The 25,880-nt window shown below is 54.9% G+C and overlaps 11 protein-coding genes across 11 annotated transcripts; 3 read left to right on the top strand and 8 right to left on the bottom strand.

The window, feature by feature from the left end:
- Nucleotides 1–714: 714 nt before the first annotated feature.
- M409DRAFT_50693 (uncharacterized protein) lies at nucleotides 715–2,049 on the bottom strand (the record flags this gene model as incomplete). Its single annotated transcript, XM_033811599.1, has 3 exons — nucleotides 715–784; nucleotides 1,080–1,360; nucleotides 1,468–2,049. The coding sequence occupies 3 exons, from the start codon at nucleotides 2,047–2,049 to the stop codon at nucleotides 715–717; spliced, it is 933 nt and encodes a 310-aa protein (XP_033672115.1).
- A 968-nt stretch (nucleotides 2,050–3,017) lies between these two features.
- On the bottom strand, nucleotides 3,018–5,709 carry M409DRAFT_18342 (uncharacterized protein; the record flags this gene model as incomplete). The annotated part of the gene is made up of 4 exons (XM_033804458.1): nucleotides 3,018–3,949; nucleotides 4,003–4,334; nucleotides 4,386–5,449; nucleotides 5,503–5,709. The coding sequence occupies 4 exons, from the start codon at nucleotides 5,707–5,709 to the stop codon at nucleotides 3,018–3,020; spliced, it is 2,535 nt and encodes an 844-aa protein (XP_033672114.1).
- Nucleotides 5,710–6,914: 1,205 nt separating this feature from the next.
- Nucleotides 6,915–7,540, bottom strand: M409DRAFT_18341 (uncharacterized protein; the record flags this gene model as incomplete). The annotated part of the gene is made up of 4 exons (XM_033804457.1): nucleotides 6,915–7,088; nucleotides 7,139–7,254; nucleotides 7,306–7,374; nucleotides 7,426–7,540. The coding sequence occupies 4 exons, from the start codon at nucleotides 7,538–7,540 to the stop codon at nucleotides 6,915–6,917; spliced, it is 474 nt and encodes a 157-aa protein (XP_033672113.1).
- Nucleotides 7,541–7,829: 289 nt separating this feature from the next.
- M409DRAFT_18340 (uncharacterized protein) lies at nucleotides 7,830–11,039 on the top strand (the record flags this gene model as incomplete). Its single annotated transcript, XM_033804456.1, has 1 exon — nucleotides 7,830–11,039. The coding sequence occupies one exon, from the start codon at nucleotides 7,830–7,832 to the stop codon at nucleotides 11,037–11,039; it is 3,210 nt and encodes a 1,069-aa protein (XP_033672112.1).
- Nucleotides 11,040–11,092: 53 nt separating this feature from the next.
- M409DRAFT_63591 (carbohydrate esterase family 9 protein) lies at nucleotides 11,093–12,302 on the bottom strand (the record flags this gene model as incomplete). The annotated part of the gene is made up of 2 exons (XM_033815667.1): nucleotides 11,093–11,305; nucleotides 11,367–12,302. The coding sequence occupies 2 exons, from the start codon at nucleotides 12,300–12,302 to the stop codon at nucleotides 11,093–11,095; spliced, it is 1,149 nt and encodes a 382-aa protein (XP_033672111.1).
- A 626-nt stretch (nucleotides 12,303–12,928) lies between these two features.
- M409DRAFT_50689 (uncharacterized protein) lies at nucleotides 12,929–16,649 on the top strand (the record flags this gene model as incomplete). The annotated part of the gene is made up of 2 exons (XM_033811598.1): nucleotides 12,929–16,567; nucleotides 16,629–16,649. 2 exons carry the CDS (start codon nucleotides 12,929–12,931, stop codon nucleotides 16,647–16,649), a joined length of 3,660 nt encoding a protein of 1,219 aa, XP_033672110.1.
- Nucleotides 16,650–17,332: 683 nt separating this feature from the next.
- Nucleotides 17,333–18,466, top strand: M409DRAFT_18337 (uncharacterized protein; the record flags this gene model as incomplete). Its single annotated transcript, XM_033804455.1, has 1 exon — nucleotides 17,333–18,466. The coding sequence occupies one exon, from the start codon at nucleotides 17,333–17,335 to the stop codon at nucleotides 18,464–18,466; it is 1,134 nt and encodes a 377-aa protein (XP_033672109.1).
- A 1,372-nt stretch (nucleotides 18,467–19,838) lies between these two features.
- Nucleotides 19,839–21,562, bottom strand: M409DRAFT_50687 (uncharacterized protein; the record flags this gene model as incomplete). Its single annotated transcript, XM_033811597.1, has 5 exons — nucleotides 19,839–19,914; nucleotides 19,965–20,535; nucleotides 20,585–21,196; nucleotides 21,256–21,417; nucleotides 21,553–21,562. The coding sequence occupies 5 exons, from the start codon at nucleotides 21,560–21,562 to the stop codon at nucleotides 19,839–19,841; spliced, it is 1,431 nt and encodes a 476-aa protein (XP_033672108.1).
- Nucleotides 21,563–22,597: 1,035 nt separating this feature from the next.
- Nucleotides 22,598–22,903, bottom strand: M409DRAFT_50686 (uncharacterized protein; the record flags this gene model as incomplete). Its single annotated transcript, XM_033811596.1, has 1 exon — nucleotides 22,598–22,903. The coding sequence occupies one exon, from the start codon at nucleotides 22,901–22,903 to the stop codon at nucleotides 22,598–22,600; it is 306 nt and encodes a 101-aa protein (XP_033672107.1).
- A 436-nt stretch (nucleotides 22,904–23,339) lies between these two features.
- M409DRAFT_63587 (uncharacterized protein) lies at nucleotides 23,340–24,405 on the bottom strand (the record flags this gene model as incomplete). The annotated part of the gene is made up of 4 exons (XM_033815666.1): nucleotides 23,340–24,014; nucleotides 24,074–24,175; nucleotides 24,230–24,234; nucleotides 24,288–24,405. The coding sequence occupies 4 exons, from the start codon at nucleotides 24,403–24,405 to the stop codon at nucleotides 23,340–23,342; spliced, it is 900 nt and encodes a 299-aa protein (XP_033672106.1).
- Nucleotides 24,406–24,877: 472 nt separating this feature from the next.
- M409DRAFT_18333 (uncharacterized protein) lies at nucleotides 24,878–25,777 on the bottom strand (the record flags this gene model as incomplete). The annotated part of the gene is made up of 1 exon (XM_033804454.1): nucleotides 24,878–25,777. The coding sequence occupies one exon, from the start codon at nucleotides 25,775–25,777 to the stop codon at nucleotides 24,878–24,880; it is 900 nt and encodes a 299-aa protein (XP_033672105.1).
- Nucleotides 25,778–25,880: the final 103 nt, after the last annotated feature.

Here is a 25,880-nt window from a genome sequence, read left to right as displayed (position 1 = left end):
ATGAAGGATGCCAGCCACATGCCCCGACGCCGTCCCTTCGTCCCTTCGGAGAGCCCGCCCGCTGCGCCGACGTGTCGCCGCAGGAGGATCGATCGAATAGCAGTTGCGGGAAAAGCATCGTGAGTCGTGAGCGGCACAAGCAAAAGTCTTGACGTTGAAAGGGACTGTCCCTTCCTATTTCAGAGGTGGCACGTTCTCGCGCTTGCTCCAGCGCCAGTCGTTGCTGTGGAGATCTTCACAAGATAACCGAGCTGCAGGTTTCCGCACGCCCACACGTGATGTGAAAGAAAGACACGCCTTACATCACAGTCTCATATCGTTCGACTTCATGCTTTTTGCCCGAGCGACGCTATCGCATGGAATTTACCAGTTCTGCGCGAATCGCAACCCTGTGTCGAGCCAAAAGACTTGATGAAGACCGGACACCCGGCCAAATTTCAATTCATATATCATACTCACACTAGCAACATGCCCGGCCTCCTTAACCGAAGGTAATGCCAATAGCTCAATCAATAGCCAAGTTGGACTCGCATCTGCCTTGGACGGACGAACACTGATGTGACGATCTGGTTACCATAGCAATTCGCACCAAGTCGATGAGCGGTGTACAAGAATTTGGAATTTCTTTCAACCTTATCAAGGTGGTTTCTGGTCCCAGTCGAGCCCGGTCCAACAAGAACAAGAGGTGACACTCCAATCGAATGATATCGGTATTCAAGGCAATGCGCCAAACATCTCCTCAGCGTCGAGTTCATCGCCAGCATCTCCAATGGCCGAAAATGTTCTGATGTCAACAAGATCGTGCATTGTCTATCTCTACATACCGAGTTCATTGCACCGGCTCAAGTACCATAACAGAATGCAAGCTCCTCTCGGACCTCTTCACTTGCACGAGCTTCAACCCAGCGCTCTCCTCAAGCCTCTCCCATTCCTCAGCCGTGCGATGCCTCGTGTTCTCGATACAAAGCGCGCGAAAGTCGAATCTCCTATTTCATAACCCATCTTGATTAGCACGCAAAACGAGAAAACAAAACCCTCCCTCATCACACGACTGACTGAAAAAGAAAACGACAACGTACCTAATCCTCAACTCATCCTCCACAGGAATCGTCCCGGGCTCAGGGACAACAGGCTCCCGGATGATGAGTTTCGCGCCGGGCTTCTTCATCGCGTTTCTGGTGTTGCGCAACATCAAGACGGCTTCGTCGTCGGAGTGGTCGACGAAGACGTTTTGAAAAAAGTACACGTCGGCGTCTTGGATGGGTTGCGGGGTGAGGAAGTCGTAGGCTTGGAAGGAGATGGTGTTGGCCATGTCGGATGGTAGGCGCATCTTTCCTTCGGTGGCGACGCCTGGTAGGTCCTGTGAAGGGGAGAGGGGAGTTAGCTGATATGTCCCTGGTTTGGTTTTATCAGGGGCGGGAGTGCAACTGGTGGCAATCAATCACCGTGGAGAAACGACGTACGTACCTGCACGACGAACTTGAACTTTGGAAACTCTTTGGCCAGAAACATCGAGTTGTGCCCCAAACTGCCGCCAACATCCACGATCTTGCCCTCAGCAGGTAGACTATCCCAATCAAACCCCGAAAGCAGATGTTTCTTCGCCCACCCCTCCGTGCGAGCAAACTCCACAAAAGCCCCATCAAGAGCATCCCTCTTCTCCTGATGCTCAGCCACAAACGAATAAAACGGCCGATCCGGATACTCCAGCGCAAGGTTGAAACCCGTATGCGTAGGCGCATCGCTAAACTTCCACTTCCGCTGGGCATCTACCGTCCGCGCGAGGGCCGGCGCGAGGATCGTCAGCTCGAACTCGAGGAGACCGCGCAGGTCGGCGTCGCGGGCGAGCAGACGTGACGAGGCGGAGTGGGCGACTCGACCGGGTTCGGGCTCGCGGAAGAGGTGCGCGGAGAGCATCGCGGAGCGCAGCAGGCGCTTCAGGAGGGCTTCGTCGACGCGTGCGGAGGCTGCCAGGGCGGCATATGTGATGGTGCCCTCCAAAGGCACGTGAGCTGCGATGTCGAAACGATGGATCCATTGGATCGGCATGAGGTCTTGCGCCTGGTGCTGTTCGTCAGTCCAACACCATCCATCGCGCACGAGCCGGATTATTGTGCGCTTCTCACCGAACTCGCCTGCCACTTCAGGTGTTCTGCCGGCCCCAGGGCGAGGTCATGAAGTGCTTGCGTCGCGTTGACGAGGTCGCTCCGAGCATTCCAGACTTCCTCCGGCGCGTCCAGGGGAAATCGCTCGGCGCTGTCGGCATCGAATGAGATCTTGACATTTTCCAATCGTAGGTAGTTGTCGACTATTTCGGTGGACTTTTGGATTTTTTGCGCCAATTCGGTCAGACTGGCTCGGGAGTCCATATTTTGTCGTCTTGTTTCTTAGGGACTGAGGGGTGGAATCTGTTAAGGAAAGAAGAAAGACGAAAGGGATTGAATGGGGATATCATACGCGTGGTCCTACTGTCAGCACCATCTGTAGCTAGCTCCATTGCGGTGCTCTGCTCCGTTTGGGTGGGTAAACAAGAGCGGGTACCTGTTTGGGTTGCTGTTGTTGCGAAGCAAGTCAAAGAGCTGACACAGGTTCGCAAATTCGTCCAGAGTCAGCAAACGGGAGGAGATCCCGACTTCCTTCGCAAAGCAACGGGGGACGACGATAAGAGAGAAAGCGGCAGGTGGTGCTGTTCAAGCGTTTTCGAGTAGTATCTAGAATGCGTTGTAATTATACTCTCGCGGAATCCAGGCTCCCTTCCAAAAGAGAGGTCACCAAATGGATATCATCAACGAAGACAGTCCGCCAAATGAATGGCTCCAAGATCTCCGCAGCCGAGATGTGTCTTCGCCCAGACGCCCGCCACCGCCCGGTGCAAAACGAGTTTGCATGATTGTGTTGCAGAGACAAGCACCAACAGGCAGCCAGAAGTGAGGCCACCCTGTCAACACCCATCCCCACCGCCATCCACCCCATCCGCCATCGCGAATCCTTTCGAGTTGTTACCAGGACTTCCTGCTTCAATCCTCCATCTTATCGAGGATGTCAGAGTCCTGAATGGAGACGGCGTTGCTATCGTCCGTCGCATCGCTCTCATGACCATCCTCATCGCCATCACCATCGACATCATCTTCCATCATCTCATCACCGTCCTTGTCCTTGCGAGACTTGCTTGAACCTCCCTCGAGACCAGATCCGCCAGCATCGCCGTCACTCTTGAGGTCGTTCGTATTCTCACGCTGCTTCTGCTTGCGTCTCTCGTTCTGCATCGTGATCTTGAGCATATTGCGATGACTGCTGCGCTTGCCGAAGTAGTCGATGTAGTGGGTGAAATCCTTGACGTTCTCATCATACCACTCCAGCTCACCAGCAAGGTAACCCCTAGACTTTGGCTGGATCTGCTTCTGACCAAGGGCGGCAGAGATGCGTTTGGTGATGGTTGCCTTGTCGCAGTAGCAACCGTTGTAGCAGAATCGATCGCGTACGTCCTTGTTGCCGTAGCCTGCTTCGCTGGTGATGCGCAGGAGCATACCACGCCACAGCATGTCTGGGCAGAAGTCGATGATGCATTCGGCAGCACGCTTGGTGAGGATCGGAGTAGCATCCAGCTGCTTGCGGGTGGCAAGAGTGTCTCTGACAGAGAACTTCACCTGTTCGAGGTTCTCGGTGGTGCCCTTCTTGCCTGGATTCCAGCAGATTTTGATCTTCGCCTGCTTCTCAGCCTCCAGCTTGCCAGATTCACCAGCCTCGAGAGCATCTTCAGGGGTCTTGAAGCCAAGCCCAGCAGCAAACTCCTCGGCTTCTGAAGACGCAAATGCAAACGCGCCAGAGTGGTATGGATCGCCACCAGACTCGCCCTTGCGGCCCTCACGCTTCTTCTTCTCTTTCTTGCCTTCACCGTCATCGGACTCTGCAACGCTTCTCTTTTGCTTCTTGGCGGCACGTGCCTGGCCTGGTAGATGGTCAGTAACTGTGAAAGGCAGCACGAATCAGATTTTGACTTACGCTGCTGCTCCTGGACCTTGGCATCCAGCTCATCAATGATGGGCACGTTGCGTTGACGGGTAGCCTCCATTGCTTGCAGAGTCTCCGCATCGTAGACGCCATCATCCCACTTCGCCTTTGCTTTCTCTTCAGGAAAGTTGATCTCTCGCGTCCACGGAAATTCTTCAGCCTCAGCCTGTCGACGAGCGCTCTTGCGACCAGCCTTGCTGCTGCTGCTGCTACCGGTGCTCTTCTTCTCAGTGGGCTTCTTACGCAACGCATACGGAGGAGTCGGAGGCGGTGGTGGTGGGGTACTGGGCTGCGGGGTGATTTCCCTACGCTCCTTGCCCTTGCTGTGAAAGAGGTTAGCTTGAAGAAGTGTTATACGGGGTGGATATACTGACCGTGGCTTGGGTTGCTCAAGTGGTGTTGGGAAGTTGGTGGGGTGGACCATGTGACCAGGTGGCCAGCCGTGCTGCATGCCGTACGCAATAGTCTGAGGAGTTCCGACTGGGCGGCCCATACCAGGTGGCAACGGACCTTGTGGACCTTGAGGGCCATGAAGAGGACCTTGGAGAGCGTGCACACCATGAGGGCCTGGAGCACCACGAGGGCCTTGAGGAGCTTGTGGACCTTGCGGAGGTTGAGGAACTTGAGGGCGCTGAGGACCCTGTGGACCTTGCGGACCATTGTGTATGACACCTGGCGGGACTGGGATGGGCTGGGCATGTGGCTGCGATGGCAAGCGGTTCGGGGGAGGAGGCAACGAGCCGACACGATGCTGCATCTGCATGTTCGGCTGCATTGCCGAGCCTGGGTATTGACCACCCGGTGGACCCGATGCTGTGCGAGGCTTCTGTTGCGGGTACATGTCGCGTGGGGGCTGGAGAGGTTGCTGGTTGGCATGAGCAGCAGCAGCCTGCGCATTGCCAAGAGGAGGAGCATTTCCGGCAGGCCATTCAGGAAGACGCTCTCGACCGTAGATACGGATCCCGAGTGAGCGCCAACGGGTTCGCTCAAGCATGCGGAAGTAGGCTTGACTGGCCTGCTCTTTTGGAATGACCCACTGCGTCAGAGGGAAGTCTTCCATGTAGCGGACCATTTCGTTGTCCTTCTCTCGCTGGTAGTCTTCGGTGATTTCCCAGCTTCCTTGCATGGCCTGCATCATGACGTTCGAGAACATGGTCTCCCAAGAACGACGTTGCTCTTGGTTGAACTGTTTCCACGGGCGCTCCGTCAGGGCATATTCAGAGTCCTCTGACGCTTCGGAAGAAAGGGTGATGACCGACTTGGAATCCAGATCGTCGTCGTCGAACATGTCTTCGTCCTCTTCCTCATCCTCGATCTCGACTTCGTTGGTGAAGTCATACTCTTCCACCCAGTCATCGTCACCAGGGACCTGGCCGGCTGGCTCAGCTGGCTGTTGAACAGAGGGTGCTGGCGACTCGACTGGTGATTGAACTGGTGCCTGAAAATACCATTAGCATTGAACACGGATCACGTTCGATGGAAGAGACTTACTTTGCCCTCTCTACCCCACGATCGATTGATGCGAGCGGTGGTGCTTGACTTGCGAGTGGCGGGCCGCTTGGCTCGGGCACCATTCGACTCATTCTCGCTGTTATCGGAGATGGTGATGGTGGTGTTCTTCTGCTTGACTTCGATGGTGTCGCCAGAGATGGTGCGTTTTGTTCCGCGCCGAGTCATCATGCCTGTGGCAGACGCCATGCCGGGCGCCTTCTATGAGGAAGGAGCTACCACTTCACCAAAGTCAGCAGGGCGCTCAAACAGCATCCAAAAAAGCAAACACGCGAAGAATGTCCGTGGGCGGGCGTGGCAGTTGGCAGGTCGAGCAAGGCGTGGTAAGGCAAGGCAATTTGGCAATTGGCAGTGGCGTGGCGGTCGTCCGTCGAGGCCAGATCCAGAAATTCCAAGGTGGTGAAGTGCATTCGCAGCGAGCGAGGTCTCCAGACAACAACCAACTTGCACTGGCGGTGCGAAGCGACAGCGCGATGTTGTTGTTGGAATTCGGAGGTTCGCTTGTTGTGGCCGGAGTCAAAAGAAAGTGCTCCGAGTCGAACGCACGGACCACCCGACCCGCCCCGAAAATTGGGAGTGAATGTTGACGTGAGAGGGGGTTCCAGATGGCCAGACCTCAGCGATGCGATGCGACTGCTGTCGCGTGTTTTTAATTACACAATTTCGATGTCTTTTGGAGACTGCGCCTGGTTTCCAGTGCGGATTTGGCAGCAATGAGCAGACCTGGACGCACCTTTCACGCACGCGGTCGCGACTTCCGCACGTGCGACGACGCTAGTGACTTGTCTCTGCAACTATCCGAGATCGAGTCCTGCGATGGCTGATGATTTTGTCGATAGGTCGAGGGCGGATTTTGATGGTGGGAGCATGTGAAAGGAGGAGAGTGAAGGTGGCCGCAAGTTGGAGGTCGGAGCGGCACTAGCGTTGCGGTCCGCGCAAGCGCGTAGTGAATGTTCGGAATCTGCCGTGCCTACGTTTTATGTCGTTTCACAGTAAAGTCAAAAGATCACGACCAGCAAACTTGCAGGCAACGTGTGATGGCTCCAAGACTCGAAGGACACAACTGGCTCTTCAGTGTGTCTATTTGTCCTCCATCACGAAAACTTGCAGGCTACATAAAAGTCGAGTGAGTGTTTGCGGTGTGCTGAATGTCTGGTATTTGTTTCAGCCAGTCATCTGACTGAGATTGATCTGCCTGTTGGAGATCGTAAGAAGCACTGCTTCTCAATCCAGCCGCATGCATCGCCGCTGATCGCTGTGCTTTCAAACAGCTTGCTATCGTAAACGTAGCTTGGGAGGTCCAAGTCGACAGAAGAGACGTCTGCATGTTCAAGACGTATGGAACTTCGAGATATTCCAGCAGGGCCTTCCAACGTGTACGCCTCGCTGAGGCATCAAAATATGACCTCCCCGCTATGTTCTCCTTCAAAGCCCAACTCTGCCAGCTTCTTTTGCTTGGACTTGTCGGTCGTCTTCCTGCTTTGCTCTTCTTGCTTCTTCAAGCCATAGACCTTCTCCACCGGTGCGAGCTCGAATACGTCGGGAACGTAGTCGTCTTTGTCGAGGTCCTGAAAGCAAAATCAGAAAATGCTATGCGTACGTCTTCGTTGATGCGTACGATTTCTCCAAGAAGTAGAACATTCTCGCCGCGGACGAGGAACATGCCTCGCTCAATATCACAGTAGAGATTTTGGCAAAACAGTCGCTCGATGGTATCTTGAAGGACAAGGTTTCCTAGATCATGATCAGATGAGGGCGTATTCATGTGGTATCATACGAACATACCGAATTGGTCCCAGCTCCTCAAGACACCGATCAACTTCTTGCCGTCGCGCAAAGCCACCGCTAGTTTCTCTGAAGCACCGACAGTTGGTCTTCCTCTTAATACGATTCCTCTCTACTCACTATCGGTTAGATCTAGCAGTTGGGCGGCGGTCGTGAACATTTGTGGAGGCAGTTGAGGCACCGGCGGCGGCGGTGGGCCTGGCGATCCAGCATCATGGAGGTTGAGGTTCTCCATGAGCGCATTGGTGGTATCCAGGAGAAGTGTTGGGTTCTGTGTGTCAAGCCATATGGGAAGAAGCGACAGTGATGTGGTTGTTGTCTCGTCAATTGCGTGGTCTCAGGCAGAGGGGCAGGTGAAGCGAGGCGCCTGAGGCATTCAGATCGACGTAGTGAGGTCAAGTGCTCGCAACACCTCACTCACAAGCTATCATATGCTGGAGCCTAGAAGCTAATGTGAGAGGGAGTCCTTGAGCTGAGGGAGTGTTCTGGATATGACGCCCCGATAATACCTCACCACCGCCGAAATGCTCGCAGCATTCAAGGCCCAACCCATCCACGAGCTCAAGCAGCGCGACAAGTCCAAGGTGGAATCGCTGCTGGGCTATGGTGATCGCCTTCTGGTTGGACTGAACACTGGCGCTCTGCGAATATACCGTATCAACGAGTCAAACGAGCCAAGCGAGAGCAATGGAGAGGTACCACCGAGTCCTACCAAATCGAAGCCCGTGGAGCTGTTGCGAGAAGAAGAGAAGTTCAGCAAGAAGCCAGTCCAACAGCTCGCCATAATCAAAGAGGCGAACATTCTCGTCAGTCTGAGCGATACCTACGTGTCGCTACATGACTTGCAGACATATCAGCTGGTGGAGCGCCTCGAGCGCACAAAAGGCGCCTCGTGCTTTACTGTGACCAGCAATGTGGTCGAGGATCCGGAAACAAAAGTGCTTGGGTTGGTGTCTAGGATAGCTGTGGGAACGAAAAGAAAGATACTATGTTGGACATGGCAGGACTTGGAGCTTTCGCAAGACGTGACCGAGATCAACCTAGAGGCGAGCGTCAAGAGCTTGGTATGGGCAAATGGGACCAGGCTCATCACTGGTATGGATCCCGGCTTTAGCGTGGTGGACATCCTCTCGCAAGAGATCATACCCATCAACAAGAATGTCGTCAAGACTGGCAGCGCTGCTGATGTCAATACTGGAGAACTGGTTGGCGTGCGCTTTGGGGCAGTGAGCAGCAGCGGCATGGGATATATGGGCATGGGCAGCTGGGTACCCAAACCAATGGCTACTCCTTTGACTGGAGACGAAGTCCTTCTGGCGAAAGATGTAAACACCCTCTTCGTCAACACGGATGGCAACGCTCTCGAGAAGCGACAAGTGCCGTGGGCTCTGGCACCTGAGGCCATCGGCTACAGCTATCCGTATCTACTGGCATTGAACCCGCCGGAGAAGGGCACTTTGCAGATACGAAATCCAGACACTCTTTCTTTACTTCAGACCATCAGCGTACCAGGGGCAACGTTTCTGCACGTACCGCAGCCTAACATCAGTCTGGCGCACGCTGGAAAGGGATTCTTGGTTGCCTCGGATCGTACCATTTGGCGCATGAACGCACTGTCCTACGATTCCCAGTTGACAGTGCTTGTGGAGAGACAACGTTTTGATGAAGCACTCAGTCTGCTGAACCTGCTCGAGGATACCCTTATTGAAGACAAGCCTGGGCGTGTGCGCGAAGTAATGATCCAAAAGGCCACTGCTCTATTCCACCAGCAGAAATACATGCCTGCTCTGGACCTCTTCACGGACGCCGAGGCGTCACCGGACAGGGTCATTGCATTGTATCCGAAGAGCATCGCGTGCGAGCTATCTACTGTCGAGGAGCGAAGTGAAGACGAGCCGGCTCCAACGGAGAACGGGCACGACGACGCAGGGAAGCCAGAACCTGTGACTCCTCAAAAGGGCATGCTGGGCAAGTTGAGGGGAAGCGCAAGGAAAGCAGACTCTGATACTGCATCTATCAAGTCGCCAGCCAGAGCGGACACCGATAACATGAGTACTCGAAACAAAGCAGCGGCCAAGGCGCCTGACAGACCTCTGGAAGGCGATGACCTGAAATTTGCAGTTCGCTGTCTGGGTTCATATCTAGCACGGGCACGAATGTGGGTTCAAAAGCACTTGACCTCAGACGGGACTCTGAAGGAGAAGCCACCAGTATTCGATCCCGAGACGGGCAAGCCGCCCTTCCACAATCTCCTGCCTCAGTCTCTTACTGGGAAGAAGGCAGAGGACGCCATCGATTGGGAAGCTGAACTGCTGAAGATTGCCCAGCTCGTTGACACTACGCTGTTCCGCGCATACATGCTATCCCAGCCAACGCTTACCGGCTCCCTCTTCCGCCTGGACAACTTCTGCGAGCCTGAGGTCGTGCAGTCGGCACTTTACGAAGGCGAACGATACAACGAGCTCATCGACTTCTTGCACGGCAAAAAGCTACATCGTGAAGCTCTGGAGATGCTCGCTAAGTTTGGTAGAGGCGATGCAGATGGCGAAGTTCCACCAGGTATGCAAGGCCCTGGCAGGACTGTTGCGTATCTCAAGCAGCTACCACCAGAGCTCGTCGATTTGATACTGGAGTTTGTACGATGGCCGCTGGAAGAGAAGCCTGATATTGGCATGGATGTCTTCTTGGCCGACAGCGATAACGCTGAAAGACTACCGCGCCGCAAGGTACTCGAGTTCCTGGCAAGCATCGATGGAAGGCTGGAGACGCAATACCTTGAACACATCCTCAACGAGCTTGGCGATGAGACAGACGACTTCCATCAGCAATTGGTCGACCTCTATCTCGTCCGGTTGAAACAGCCAGACATAGACGAGGATGAGCGAGTGGAGCTGAAGTCCAAGCTGGAGGCTTTCCTGACCAACAGCCACGCCTACAGTCTCAACAAGACGCTCCGGCAGCTCCCCACCGACGACCCGGCCTTCTATGAATCTCGCGCCATCGTGTTGAGCGCCATGGAGCAGCACGAACAAGCCCTCTCCATCTACGTCTTCCAAATCCAAGACTACACCAAAGCCGAAGCCTACTGCAACAAGACCTACCTCAAACAACAAGCCCACGAAGAAGCCTGCCTCGTCAACAACACCGCCGCCCACACGCACGAAAAGCAAAAACCCCTGTTCAAAGCCGTCCAACCAGAAGGCACATTCGAACAACCCAACATCTTCGCCATCCTCCTCGGCCTCTACCTCAACCCGCGGCCCAACGAAGAAAAACGCTGGCCCCAAGCCCTCGAACTCCTCAGCAAACACGGGGCGCGCCTCCCCGCCAGCAGCACGCTCAAATTCATGCCGGACGACCTCGCCGTGCAACAACTCCAAGACTACTTCTGCGGCCGCATCCGCAACGCCACCTCGATCCTGCGCGAGGAGATGATCGTGAAGAGCCTCGAAAGCGTGCGGCAGGCGAATAAGGAGCGGTTGTTGTTGCTCGGGCCTGATAAGTTCGCGGAGGAGAAGCCCATGGGTAGGAATCGACGGGTGAGGATTGGGCCGGAGGATCATTGCAAGGTTTGTCATAAGAGGTTTGGGGCGAGTGCTGTGCGGGTTTATCCGGATGATTCGGTGGTGCATTATGGGTGTATTGGGAAGGGAGGGGTGCAAAAACAGAAGCAGGAGGGGATTAGTGGATTGGGGCTGGGGAGGTTGAGGAGGGGGGTTGAGGGATGGTCGTGACGGGTTCATATAATTTTTGGAGAATGAGATACCCTTTCTTTTCACAGATCAGTCTACTCTACTCTCTCCCTCCCCCAAACTTTCACTCCCCCAACCCACGTCTCCAACAAATCCCCCCCATGATCCAAAACCACAAAATCCGCCCTCCGCCCCACCTCCAGCGCCCCCCTCCCCTCATCCCCCATAAACCCCACCACATTCTCCGTCACGCACCGCACCGCCTCCGCCACCCCACACCCACTCCAACCCACAAGGTTCCTTACACACTCCCCCAACCCCGCACAACCCCCGATCAACGTCTCCGTCCCCTCGATCACGACCCTCGACCCTCGACCCGATTTTCGTCTGCTTGTGCGGGATCTGTGCGTGGCCTGGGTAGGTTCCGTCCGGGAGGCCGGCGAGCTCGATGCTGTCGGTTATGAGGATGCATTTTGTGGGGTTGGCGCGGAAGAGGAGGGTGGTGATGCTGGGGTGGAGGTGGTGGCCGTCGGGGATGATGCTGAAGTAGGGGGAGGGGGGGGGGGGTTGCTCTAGGGTGGTTATGAGGCCTGCGAGGCCTGGGTCCCGGTGGTGGAGGGGCGCCATGGCGTTCAGGGTGTGTGTTAGGCAGGTGGCGCCCGCGGCGAGGGCGGCGAGGCCGGTGGTGTAGGTTGCGGAGGAGTGGCCGAGGGAGACTTTGATGTTTTGGGCGGTGAGGTGGGTGATTAGGGGGCCGGAGTCGGGGAGTTCTGGGGCGAGAGTGATGAGTTTGAGGGTGGAGGAGTCGTGGGCTGTTGGGCCGTAGATTTCCGTGGGGGAGGTGGTGGGGAGGTGGAAGAGGGAGGCGTTGTGGGCGCCCTTTTTGGAGGGGTGCAGGTAGGGGCCTTCGGCGTGCGCGCCTAGGAGTGAGGCTCCTGATGGGATTTGGCGGGGTTTGAGGGAGGGGAGGATCTTTTGGAAGTCTGAGCTGGCGACGGTTGGGATTGTCACGTAGAAACTCGTCACTCCTTGGCTGGGGAGGTATCGAGCGACTTCGTCCAACTTTTTCGCGTAGCTTTCCTCGTCGTCGAAGTGGGTGAAGTGGAAACCTCTCATGCCATTGGTCTGCAGTTCGATGAAGCCTGGAGCGATGATCTTTCCTTGGAGATCAATGGCATCAGTGCTGATATAGCCATTGCTGTCCTGAAATAGTCCGGTCTCGTTGGAAAAGGAGATGTTCTCGTCGACCAGCTTTCCGTTCTTGCATACTCGACAGTTGTAGAAGGAAGTAGACTTGGCTGACATGCTTTATAGTAAAAACTCAAGGACATGACCTACAGATGTGGCTGTCGACCACCAAGTGTCGTCTACAGGCTGCCTCGCTGCCATTGGCTGTCCCACGATCTCAGATCGCGTGAATCCTTCGAGAGCTTCCTCCAGCTTGGCATGTTTCGCGCATGAGACACGACAACTGCAGCGGCGCAGGCATGATTCAGCAGCAGATGGACGAACTGGAGGCTTGGCACGTGTGATATTCCGTCGTCAGCGTCGTCTTGGATGTTGTTGGTGATGATGATGCGGGCATGGCGGAGCGACGGGGAGTGGATCTCCTTGATCACGGCGGCAGCTTGGCGACAGTTGATCGAGCCGCCGGTGACGTCAACCCGCTGTGCAACAACGCGTTCACCACTTGAACCGGTTTGACGAGGGCGGGTTGATCACAGGCGACGTCTTTGTGTCCAGAGCTGCCTTCTTGCTCGCACCACAACCCATTGGCCAATACAATACTAACGCCACCGACGTGGCTCTCACACCACTACCACATTTCCCATCTCGACTTCCCATCTTGCTCCTCTCCTTGCTCTGACATCCTCCTTTCTTTTTGCGTGGTGACGGTGGGGTAGCAGGCTGCCAGACAGCTCCGGAACATCATGGCGGACGACGAACACCAGCAGCAACAGGTCGCCCCTGGCGGAGTGTACTCAGGCAAGAACAAGATCCCAACAGTCGGCCAGTTCATCGAGCGACTCGACAGAGACAAGAAAGACCGAGACAAGCAGATTGATCAAAGCAAAGCTGGACCAGGCGGCTCAGAAGCCGTACCTCACAAGAATGAAGCCCCACAAGCAGCAAAAGGGCAAAAGACGGTCACAGACCCAACGACAGGAAAGCAGGTCGTCATTGAAGATGTGAACAAGGATTATGTTGACCGGGCGAAGAACCCCGTGCTGAGCGTGCCAAACACAAACTTGGGCAAAGAGACCGCAGTCAAGACAGAAGCGTCACAGACCGGCGCAGAATACAAGGAGAAACAGGACATCACAGCACCTCCAGACCCAGTGGCTGAGGGATCCACCAGCGATGTACCCATCCACGGTGAGAAGACCAACATCCTCTTCCATCCTACACCGAGTACGAGCTATGAGCCGACTTTCCAGCGTCTGGAGGAACGAGGTCTGTACCTCATCATTGGTGTCTTCTTTGGTATCATCCTGCTCGGCCGTGTTTTCGGCGGCAAGTACATTGGCATCATCCCACTCGCAGCTTGCGTTGCCAGCGGCATTTGGCTGTGGATCAAGGAAGTTGTGAGATCTGGAAGAGAAGTGGAATGGCAGTCTGAGAAAGATCGTGGCAAATACGCTACGGCCAATCTTCTGCCAGAGAGTGTCGAGTGGATGAACACTTTGCTCGGTATTGTCTGGGGTCTTGTCAACCCTGACATGTTCCAGGCCGTGGCGGATACGCTGGAAGATGTCATGCAAGCATCTGTGCCTGGCATCATTGAGAACGTCCGCGTGGCTGAGATCAACCAGGGCAGTAACCCTATCCGCATTCTCAGTCTCCGAGCACTGCCCGACGACCACATGAAAGAGGTCAAGCAAGCCATTCACGAGGAGAACAAGAAGTCCAAGGATCCACAAGAGGCTGCAGCAGATGAGGAGGGAGGTGACTACTACAATCTGGAGATCAGCTTTGCATACCATGCCGAACCAAGTGGCAAGCGTGCTAGCGAGAAGGCTCGCAACATGCACATGCAGCTGGTGTTCTATCTGGGTATCAAGGGCCTCTTCGGCGTGCCACTACCGATCTTCGTCGAGCTCCAAGAGCTTGTCGGTACTGTTCGCCTGCGACTTGCCATGACGCCAGAGCCTCCGTTCCTGAAGACTCTCACATTCACGCTGATGGGCGTACCGCAAGTCAGCGCTGGCTGTATACCAATGATCGAGAAGGGTGTCAACATTCTCAACTTGCCTTTGATCTCCCAGTTCGTCAACTACGCTATCGGCGCCGCGGCATCTATGTACGTTGCCCCCAAGTCGATGTCACTGGACATGCGTGCCATGCTTCAGGGAGACGACATCACCAAGGATACGCAGGCTTTGGGAGTACTCTGGATCCGCATCCACAAGGCTGTTGGTCTCAGCAAGCAGGACAAGCGTGGCTCCAAATGGGGAGGAAGCGACCCGTACATCACACTGACGTTCTCCAAGTACGGCAAGCCGATGTATTGCACCAGGGTTATCACAGATGACCTCAACCCGGTGTGGGAAGAGACAACTGCATTGCTCGTTACTCCTGAGCTTATTAAGGCAGACGAGAACTTGAGCGTCGAGCTTTGGGACAGCGACCGACATTCAGCAGACGACATCGTTGGCAAGGTCGAGCTCAGCATGCAGAAGATGATCCAACACCCGGGCAAGATGTACCCTCAAGTCTCTCGCTTGGCGGGTATGGATGAGGGATCTGAGATGCCTGGAGAGTTGCATTGGGAGGTCGGCTACTTTGGCAAGCCCAAGTTCCGCCCAGCGCTTCGAACAGACGGCAAGAACAAGGCTCTGCCGGACAACCTCAAAGATCATCCAGAGTTGCAGGATGAGAAGGGCGTGGTCAACACCTCTGCCGACGATGCCGTTCAGCATACTCCACCAGATCCGTTGTGGCCCAGCGGTATCTGCTCCATCATCGTTCATCAAATCGTCAACCTGGAGCTTGAGAACGTCAAGGGTACTCAGGGCAGCCGGAATGGTCGCGAGTTTGAGCCTGCCAAGCCGTATGGCGAGGCTACTGAAGAGGAGGGTGGAAATCTTCCTACCTCCTACTGCACCATTCTCTTCAACGACGAGCTGATTTACCGCACACGAGCCAAGGCCGTTAGCAGCAAGCCTATCTTCAACGCTGGAACCGAGCGCTTCATTCGTGATTGGCGCAATGCTATCGTCACTGTCACCGTTCGCGACCAGCGCAATCGCCAGCATGACCCCATCCTCGGTGTGGTGCCACTGAAGCTGAGCGATATCTTGGAGACCTCAAGCCAGGTCACTCGCTGGTATCCTCTGGACGGAGGCATCGGTTTTGGTCGAATCCGAATCTCACTGCTCTTCCGCTCTATCGAAACACGCCTTCCTCCAATGCAGCTCGGCTGGGACGTTGGCACATACATCTTCACATCTCCCACGATCACGGCTACGGACTACACTCATCACGCTCGCATCAAGCTTCGTACTGGTGGATCGTCGGGCAAGATCGGTCGCTCAGCGTGCCACGCCCTCGAAGGTGGTGAGAAGTCTGGCTACTACTGGGATCTCAAAGCTGCTAGCGAAAAGGACGGCGGCAAGCCTCTTCGACTGCCTGTCAAATACCGCTACCGCTCACCAATTGTGTTTGAAATGCACATTGCCAACAAACGCAAGCCGGATGCACATGCAGTGTTGTGGTTGCACGAACTCATCGACAACGAGGACAAGGAGGTGAACATTCCGATCTATCAAACAACTGCCTCCGCCCGCCTGACCCAGAACTACATCACGGAAGAGGCGGTCAAGGAAGGCAACATTCCAGGCCTCGAGGACATCAAGGAGGTCGGCAGATTGCAATTCACTGGTCGCTTCAAGGCCGGCATGGACGAGAGTCACGAAGCCTTTGTCGCAGACAACAACTCGCGAGAGACTTTCGAGACCTGGGAAGCATGTCTGGCCGAGGGCGTCCGAACACGCATTGTCGAGAAGGAGCTTCCCGAGCGTGTGCAGACTCTTCACGACGAGAGCTTGACCGAGGGTCGTGATGTGCTCAAGCAGGCTCCTGAAGAGGAGAAGAAGAAGTGGCTGACCAAGACCGGCACTGACTGGAGCGGTGCTTTTGGCGACGATCCTGCCAATTACATGGACAACTCCGGCAGAAAGAGACGCGAGCCAGGTAGAGATCCGCCCCTCCAGGACGGCGAAGATCCCGACAACGATGGCTTCACCGCTGACGAGGATGACGAAGACGACGATGACGACGACCTGGGCATCCAAGATGCTTCCAACGTAGATCGTAGCCCCTCGTCGGCGCGCAAGTCCATCGGTACCATGGAGTCTGGCTGGACGGCTGGGACTGCTGACAGCTACGACGGCCAGTCGCAGAAGGACGTCAACAGGCAGAATAAGAAGACTGAAGAGCGAAAGCAACGCGGTCTCATGCAGTGGAAGCCGGCTCGTAACCTCAAGTTCGCCAAGGATGAGGGTGTTATTGGTCTGCGCAAGTTGAAGGGCAAGATTACGGGAGGCCTTGAGGGTAGACAGCCTGGAGTGGTGAGTCTCTTAGTCCTGCTATCGTGGTAACAAGAATCGGTCACTAACTTTGCGATCATAGGAAACCGAGACAGGCACGTAGTGTGTCTCAACCATCATCTACTCAAGTCCTCGGTCACAAGGGCATCAGCATGGCCACCTTCGACTTCACAGCATACCGTACTTGCAGCGGGTTTGTCTTGGAACGAAGCAGCATGATACCTTTTCGACAAAACGGATGTAGTCGTACAGCAATCAGGGATAGCGAGAAACGAGAAATGGAAAATACGAACATGACTTGAAATCACACCTTCAATCCTCCATTTTGTCAACGATCCAAGTACCATCAACAAACAGCCGTCTCCGGCGAGGAAAGCGACCCCCCAATACTTATCCACGGCGACACGTGATTGAAGCTGGCCATGAAGTAATAGACAGGGGTCCGTCCGTTCGAAAAAAGTCGCTCTGCCCGAATCCGAGTCTCTACCGAGAGATCTGGGCTATCTTGCCAACAAGTTTCCACAATCTCTCGCCATCTCCCACTTTCTCTCTATCTGCCGTGGCAGGGTGGGTCTGGCTCCTCTTCTTCTTCTCATGTCTGCGTGTTGCTCTGGAAGGCCCGCTGATAAATCCAGACTCAGGTCGAATGTAGGTCGGTATAAATGTGTCCTTGTCGCCATTGTTCCTTTGCTTCGAACGCTATTGACGGACACTCCTCTCTCTCGTACCCATTCCTCACTTACCTCGCCTCTCTCCAACGAAACCAGCAACAACCATACCGCCACCATGGGCTCCCTACCACCCCCTACAAGGAAACTCTTCACCCCCATCCAGATCGGCACCCTCACCCTCTCCAACCGCATAATCATGGCGCCCCTAACGCGCTTCCGCGCCTCAGACACCCACACCATCCTCCCCCTCGCCGCCGAATACTACGCCCAACGCGCCCGCGCCTACCCAGGAACCCTGCTCATCTCCGAAGCCTGCGTCATCCACCCTTCCGCTGGAGGGAACGCCAACGTCCCCGGGATCTACAACGCCGAGCAAATCGCCGCGTGGAAGGCCGTCACGGACGCGGTGCACAAGGAGGGAGGGTACATGTACTGCCAGCTCTGGGCTTTGGGCCGCGTAGCGAATCCGGAAGTTTTGAAGGCTGAGGGAAGTGGGAATGTCGTGTCCTCGTCACCGACGGCCTACGAAGACGGGGCCCCCGTCCCACGAGCCTTGACCGAGGACGAAATCACGCAATACATCACCTGGTACGCCCTCGCAGCCCAAAACGCCCTGGCCGCCGGCTTCGACGGCGTCGAAATCCACGCCGCGAACGGCTACCTCATCGACCAGTTCACGCAGGACACCTGCAACGCCCGCGCCGACCGCTGGGGCGGCAGCGTCGCGCACCGCGCGCGGTTCGCTCTCGAAGTCACGCGCGCTGTCGTCGACGCCGTGGGCGCGGACAGGACGGGCATCCGGCTGAGCCCCTGGAGTCCCTTCCAGGGCATGAAGATGGCCGATCCGATCCCGCAGTTCACGCACCTCACGGCCGAACTCGCGAAGCACCGTCTTGCGTACTTGCACCTCGTCGAGAGCCGTATCTCGGGCAACGCGGACGTCGAGGCGACGGAGAAGAACGATCCTTTGGTCGACGTTTGGGGAAAGACGTCGCCGATTTTGATAGCGGGCGGGTTGACGCCGGAAAGCGCGCGGAGGATCGTGGATGAGGAGTATGCGGATAAGGAAGTCGGGGTGGTGTTTGGGAGGTATTTTATCTCGAATCCGGATTTGGTGTTTAGGGTAAAGAAGGGGGTGCCGCTGAGGAAGTATGAGAGGGAGGTGTTTTATAAGGTGAAGAGTGAGGTGGGGTATGCGGACTATGAGTTTTGTGAGGAGTGGAAGAGGGAGCATGAGGCATTGGCATAGAAAATGGAGGATGTTGTGGGGTTTTTTGCATCAGCGAGGGCGTTGGGATGAGTGGGTGAGTGGGCATTTTGAGGGTAGTGAGAGAAGAGGTGAAGACATCAAGTAGAGTATAGAGCTTCGAACGTACTGCAGATGATATTCATAGTGGTACACCGCTCTCTCTTTCACTCTCTCCTCCTCATCATGTGTCATAACCCAGCAAATGTATGTATCCCACTCATCTCTTCATAATCATTCTTAAACCCAACGATCCCATCAACGACTCGTAACCCAAAGACTCAACGCAACGCCCTCCGCAAAAGCAACCAAAGCCGGCAGCTGTCAACCACATCATTAGCACCAACTCATTCACTCACACCCTCTCCACCATCACTCGCAGAACAACTTATTCACAAACTTACATCAACAACCAACGTCCGAATCGTATGAATCGTCAACCAAGTCTTCATCTCCTCGCGATTGCTCCTCTCCGCACTCGCATCGTCCTTCTGATTCGCCTGGATAATCCTGCCGACCGGCTGCGCGATGATGGGCAGACTGGCGAGGTGAGCGCCCGCGAGCACCGCGCCCGCAATGTACCACTTGGAGACGTCGGTGGTCTCGAGCGTGGAGTGCGTGCGCAGCCAGCGGGCGGCGAGGGCCCCGGCGACGCTGGAGGAGAGGGCGAGGGAGGCGATGAGGACGCGGCCTTGTTTGACCTGGAGAGGGTGGGTTAGCGAGGCTGTGAGGGGTATAGGTGATGGGGTGGGCGAGACGAGCCATGGGGTGCCAGAACTTGGAGAGGGGCTTTCCGGCGATGGATTCGCCTTTCTCGTCTGGTGTCAAGAAGGCCAAGAAGACTGGGTACTGGTAGAGTGCAAGTCCGACCGTGGCGGCGGAGGTGCACAATGGGACGACAAGGCCAACATGGCCGGCTTGAGGCTGGAGAGGTGCCATGGCGGATTCGAAGATGTTCTGGGGGTGTGATCTGATGGTGATTTAAGATTGTGAGTGATGTTACAGGAAGAGACGGTACAAAAGAAACAAGAGACGTCGTCCTCCCCTTCCCGCTGTGTACCGTGACATGCACGAGCTCTGCAACTCGTCGTGTGTATGGCTGGGAGCTGGTGATCCTTCATCTTGCTGACCAGCTCTTTGATCAGAGCTCTGGGACACGATGCGGGGCTGAGACATCATCACCACCAAAGCGGTCCAAGCCGGGAGGACAACATTGTGCGGGCCGCAGCACGTGCAGAGTCAATGGGAGAAGTCTGCCAGCCTCGTGAATGTATGCTTCGCGTTTTGTAATGACTTTCGTTCAATGCTGTCTTGTTACACTATACTTTTCACAAGATTGAGTCTCACCTTACTCCAACTTGATCCTCTCACGCTTTTAGCCCATCACCATGCCCTTGAGACCTGCCATATCACCTTCCTTGGCGGCGATTTCGAAGTACGAGTAGATGATACTGTGATATGATTAGTTGAGGTACTCGAATATGCTCAGTGCAAAACTTACGTGACGGCCATCAAAATACCGGTTCCGCTTCCCAGAGCACCCATAAGATCACTGGTGATGGAGAGAGCACCAATGCAAGCACCACCGAAAGCGGCAGCAGTTGGGATGACACGCTTCAACTCCCTGTACATGCTTTCATCACGGTGTCCAGCCATGACCAATCCTTGCTCCTTCAATTGCTTAGCGACATCGCGGGGGCTGGAACCAGAAACCTCAATCCATGTCTTGCTAAAGGCGGCACAGGCGACAAGCATGTAGACAGTGAAGACAGCCGTGTGAATCGGGTCCATGAGAGCGTCGGTGATGTTGAGTGGTGGGGACATGTAGTAGACCAGACCGCTGGCTGGAAGGACCTGGGCAGTACCCTCGCGAGCTTCCCACACACCAATCAGCTTGACCAAGAGGTTGTCTGGAAGCTTGTTGTAAAGCATCTGGGAGACGAGGAAAACGTTCGACGAGAGGGCGGACTGGAGCATGATCGGCATGTTCGAGGTGTAGAACAGACGGACGGGGTATGAGCCACGCATGCCACGCTGGCGCGAAGACTTTACTGGGATCTCAACGCGGAAGCCTTGAACAACGTTAGTGTTTGGGGATGCTTCTTGTTGGATGCGACATACCTTGCAGGTAGATGACAGCGGCGAAGACGATGATAGTCGACAACAGCTGCATGATGTTTGGCAGGTTCTGGCGGTAGAAGGCCTCGCGAAGTGCGAGTTGCTTGTTTGGCCAGGTAATGAGCAGGTGGACCAGCGCAATGATGGCACCCTCGAATTCTGGGCCACGGCCAGTGTTGACCGTCGTTGGGGAGAAAGCCCTCCAGACAATAGACTCGCAGATGTTGGTCGCAATGAAGAGAGAGATACCAGATCCAAGACCGTATCCCTTCTGCAGAAGCTCGTCAAGCAGAATGACAATAAGAGCAGCAGCCAGGAGCTGGACGACCAAGAGAACGCAGATACCAGCACCAAGATCCGCTGGTGGGCCGTAAAGTCCAGTAAGCACGTAGACGCAAGATTGGCCAAACGCAAGGATGATAGCAAGAAGCTTCTGGGCAGTCTGGTAGAGTTCGCGATCGGACTTGAGGTCGAGGTTGACGTCAATGAGGTGAGTACCAGCAAGCAGCTGGAACATCATGCCGGAAGAAATGATCGGTGTGATACCCAGTTCCATGAGTGTACCGCGATTACTGGCCATCATCATGCGCAGCCAGTATAGAGGATCAGAGGTGTCTAGAAACCCGTCAATCGTCTGCTCTTCCTCCTTTGCTATTGCCAAGCGAAGTGCTCACCCGAAGATACAATGCCGTACAACGGCATCTGGCTCATGACCAAGAAAATGACGAGGGTGACGCTCGTCCATATTATCCTTTGCTGGAAGGGGACCTTGGTCTCTGGGACCTGAACTTCGGGGATGAGGGGTGTGAAGGGCTTCACGAGGTCGAGGAAGCGGACTGTGGTAGAAGCACGTGTTAGCCTCAATATCTGAATACCCACGCCGTGTCGCGCAGTAGCATGTGTTGGCTAGGCTGCGGTTGGAGAGTCGCGTGCCCAAGGTGGTTGGTGGTTGGCGAGGCCGAAATACATACGTCCAGACATGATGCGGTGTTGGGAGCTATGCTGCGCTCCCTACAGTCCTGCTTAAAAGGCCGTTAACAAGGTCGCCGGGGTGCTGATGAAGGGAAAGCTGAAGGAGTGGTGGTTGATGCTGCGTAGGAGCTTCCGAGCAGCAGCAGTGAGGCGTCAAATTCGATGGACGAAGTTCAATGTCCAGCTGGCCTTGTGCCCCTGGTGCGGCTCGGAGGTGCCGGGACGAGCCGCTTTACGAGACGACAATAACGACGGCATCGAACAGCCATGTATTTGCTTTCTCCATTGAATTCATCTCCAGACTCTTTGAAACTCAGCGTGCGAAAGAAGAAAATGTAATGAAGACCAGGGTTGCGCGCTCTGGGTTGCAGGATCCGTTCGACAAGCACTTCGATCTCGACGCTTCGAAGGTGGACCATGCTCTTCAACACACGCGCATTGATATGGCAGGACCGAGAGTCTGAGAGAAGATGAAGTGGTACGGAAAGGCGACCCCTCCACTAGCCCATCGAAGCATCTGAAGAAACAGTGTTCCTGGACTACCTGACCCAGGCCCGTCCTGAAGCTTCTGATAGCCTCGCATCAATGCTCGCAAGGAACAGTCTCGATACTCAAGCAATGCGCCATGGACATTCTCTCATACATCGCCAAGCCGAACACTTTCAGAAAACGGACGTTGAACGTACACCACTCCGCCACGTCACAGATCCTCTGCCAACAATAGCCATTCCGCCATCAGCCGAGCCTCTTCGAATCGACTACGCAATCCCCTGCAGCGCGTTGAGAACCTCTTGTCCTTTCGTGAACAACTCCTCCCCTCTCGCGAGGATTTCCTCAGCTCCTAGCGCGAGCATTGCCTTCCCCATGGCGAGCATCTCTTTCCTATTCGCAGGCAGCCGTCCGGTCTTCGCGAGGATCTGTCTTCCCATCTCGAACATTTCATGTGCGTTCGATGGCAGCGGTCGTCCTACTCCTTCGTTCGCATGTTGTCGCATCGTATTCAACTCACGCTCGCCCTCGAGCCACTCTTGTTGCTCGTCATCGTCAACGTCGGAACCCTTCTTCGTCTGCACGCGTAGGAAGCCCATCGTCTTCTTTCTGAATAGTATCCTTGACATCTTCCTCGTCTGGACGTGCTTCTTTCATGGATTGGTGGCGCTGTGCCATACCACTCGAGGCTCGTGTGAGCTTGCGGTGCAGCTTCTTGACTTCCTTGCTGGTCAGGGGCCGAGTTCGATCGTTGCGCCATTGCTGAAGCTGCTGTTCGCGAGCGGCAAGGTAAGAAGGCCAATTCGGGTCTTCGCGACGCCGTTGCTTCTCACGGCCTGGGATGTTTTTCGTCTTTGCCATGATGTTTGCTCAGCGTTCACGGAAGAATTGGAAGTCGAAAGAGAGATTTGTCTTGGCGGTGTGTTGTCAGAGGGAAGGGTAACATGGGCAGTGGTTGGTTGCTAGTTCAGCTCAGAAGTAACTGGTAGGGAAGGTGCGCGTATGGTTAAGAAGTGGGAGGGTGCTCGTCGGAGGAAGGAACGTATCGAACAGAGACAAATACTCACTCCGATGTTGGTGTTAAGGTCGAACAGTTTACAAGCGTTCGTAATTCTTTGCTTTCTCCTCGCGTGTCTTTACAGCCTCCAGTCTATACCGTATATACACGATGAACGACCTACCCCCGAACGCCCTGCTCTTCCAGAAAGGCCGACGAAGCCTCAACCTGATCTACCCATCCTCTATTACCCGAACGCCTTGCTAGACAGAATGCACAGATCCACTGCAGAGTAGCGCCCTATTCATACCCCTTTATCTTCCGGTAAATCTTCTTGTGCTGCTCCAAGAACAGGAATGTAGCAATCGTGTGAGGACCCAGACGGATGAATGAAGGAACCCATCCCTTGAACATCCAAATGAACCCCTCGTTGGCCGTGATTCTGGTGATGAGACTGAATAGGCCTTCGGATGTCTTGGCGCTCATGATCCTGGTCTTGATCACATCTACTGGACTGCAGACTGTGGTTGCGACGAATCCGGCCATGAACGATGCTGAAAAATGCGTGTATAGATTGTCTCCCATGCTCGTGTGTTCGAGCAACTGTTTCTTGAAAATGTCGTAACTGGCGAGTTGCGATGCTGTCATGAGCACGGCACGAGTACTGTTAGGCCACACGCCGCGGAATAAGCTGCCAAAGCCTTCTTCCCGTAACATTCGAATGAGACCATCTCCCGCATGCTTGTAGTTGCGTCGATCTGCTGGAGGAAGGGCGGCATCGTTTTGCATGCGAACGTTCAAGATATCCGCAGGGTTGCCTGCAATGCCGCCTAGGAAACCGGACGTCGACGCCATGGCTATCAGAGCCGGGAACGAGGGTTGCTTAACCCCATCGCTGAAGACTTCTTTCAGTTCCTCGTATACGCCGAATCGTGTCGTGCTGTAGGTGATCTGGCGCAAAAGCGCTGCAGAGAGCTGTCCACGCCCACCCGTTAGTCGCAATCCTCATTCAGAGACTTTATGGGCACACTCACTCCTCGATATATCCCCTTGATTCCATCACTCTTCACAATATGCGTAGCCATCTGAACCATACTCTTCCGAGGGCCATCGTGAGGCTGTGTTTGTAACCGGACCTTGAAGTCGTGAGCAAAGGGTGGGAAGTGGACGATCGCCCGGTGTTGTTATACTTTCACTGCATAAACCTGTTAGCACTCTCCTCAAGAGTTCAAACCGCACTCAACTTACATAGATCCAAAGGATGCGTCACGCACGCAGCAAAACAACTTGCGCTGCCGCCAAACCATAGCGGATAGTGAATGTGGGTTTGCTTGACATCCTTGCTCTTGGCGGTGGAAGTCGACATTGCTCTGTACTGGTCATTGCTCCATGTGAGTGAGCACAAAAGAACCAGGATTTCCAGCGAGTTCCGGAGTAGCGAGAGGGTAAGTAGTAATAGATGATGTACCAATGGCGCCGGCAATAAGATCGCTCAGGAACGTGCTTCGGCTTAAACTCGGCACCTGCAGCGGGATTAGAAGTAGCAGCCGAAGGTCTCCTCTCTCCAACAAGAATAATAAGAGGAGTACCGTGATGGGAGCGAACGGCAGTCGTCATGAAACGAAGCGCTTGTTCATTGTGATGCTACATGATCGCTCGAGTATGTCGAAGGTGTAATTCATTGACAGAACTGTGGCAGGCAGGCAAGACTTCTCTTTTAAAACCAATCGTGGTCCAGTCATAACACCTCCCGTATTTCCACACAGACTTCCACAGGGCACGGCGAAGTTTTAAATGTGTTCGCGCCAATTCCCCTAGACAAGCCATCTGCCGTCGGCTCACTCACTCGACCACTGGTGGACATCCAATATTGCATCCGCAAAAGCTTTCGGTTCTTCAAGAGGGAACGCATGGCCGACATCATACTCACGCCTCTCATGACGGCCGACGAAATGGTGCGCATGTGCTGCAGAGCCCCCTGGCTTCAAGGGGTCTTGCGTTCCATCGAGAGTGATGCAAGGCACCGTGATTGCCGGTAGAGTCGCAAGTCTCTCCTCAAGGCTCTCCAAAGATCGGTCTCCTTCTTCTGTGCCCAACACATGCCGATATGCCCCGATTACGACGTCTACAAAATCCACATTATCAAAAGACGGCGCTACGTCGTCGAACTTCTTGTGTATAAATGGACTCGTGGGTGACCATTGTCGCCAAAGAATTTGTGCCAGCTCTCGCCTGTTGTTCCTCAAGCAGACTTTGCCACGCTCGTACTGGAACAAGTGCTGATACCACATGACGCATTCGAGACCTGCTGTACTCGGTTGAAGTTGAGCCTTTCGATCGATTATATCGTAGCCAGCGTAACAAACGAGTCCAGACACCCGCTCGGGCCACAGTGCTGTGACGACGCAGGATGCGAGCCCGCCCCAGTTAAAACCAGCAAGGACGGCCTTCTCGATCTCAAGGGCGTCTAGAAGCTCTTTCAGGTCAGAGCCGAGCGCAGCTTGCTGTCCGGCGCGTGGAGTGGCATTTGACAGAAATCGTGTGGGACCATATCCTCTGAGATAGGGCACGATGACCCTCGCGCCTTTCGCCGTCAGATGTGGGACGACTTCGTCGAATGCATGAGGATCGTAGGGAAATCCGTGAGATAGAACGACCGGCCAGCCAACTTTCTCGCCATGGTCATAGTACGCGACTTCGAGGTTTGATGTTTGAACCGTCTTGTAAGCAGTGGACATTGCGAATGTCGATGTGGCAGATGGCAGTGTGAGGCAAAGCCAGAGGGCGATCAGACATGTAGAAAGAAGCCGCTCAAGTACAACTTGTGGTTGGAAGCAGTCT

The sequence above is a fragment of the Zasmidium cellare genome (assembly GCF_010093935.1).
Source record: "Zasmidium cellare ATCC 36951 unplaced genomic scaffold M409scaffold_5, whole genome shotgun sequence".
Taxonomy (NCBI): domain Eukaryota; kingdom Fungi; phylum Ascomycota; class Dothideomycetes; order Mycosphaerellales; family Mycosphaerellaceae; genus Zasmidium; species Zasmidium cellare.
The sequence above is the reverse complement of the archived record's forward strand: the minus strand, read 5'-3'. Positions and strand labels throughout refer to the sequence as shown.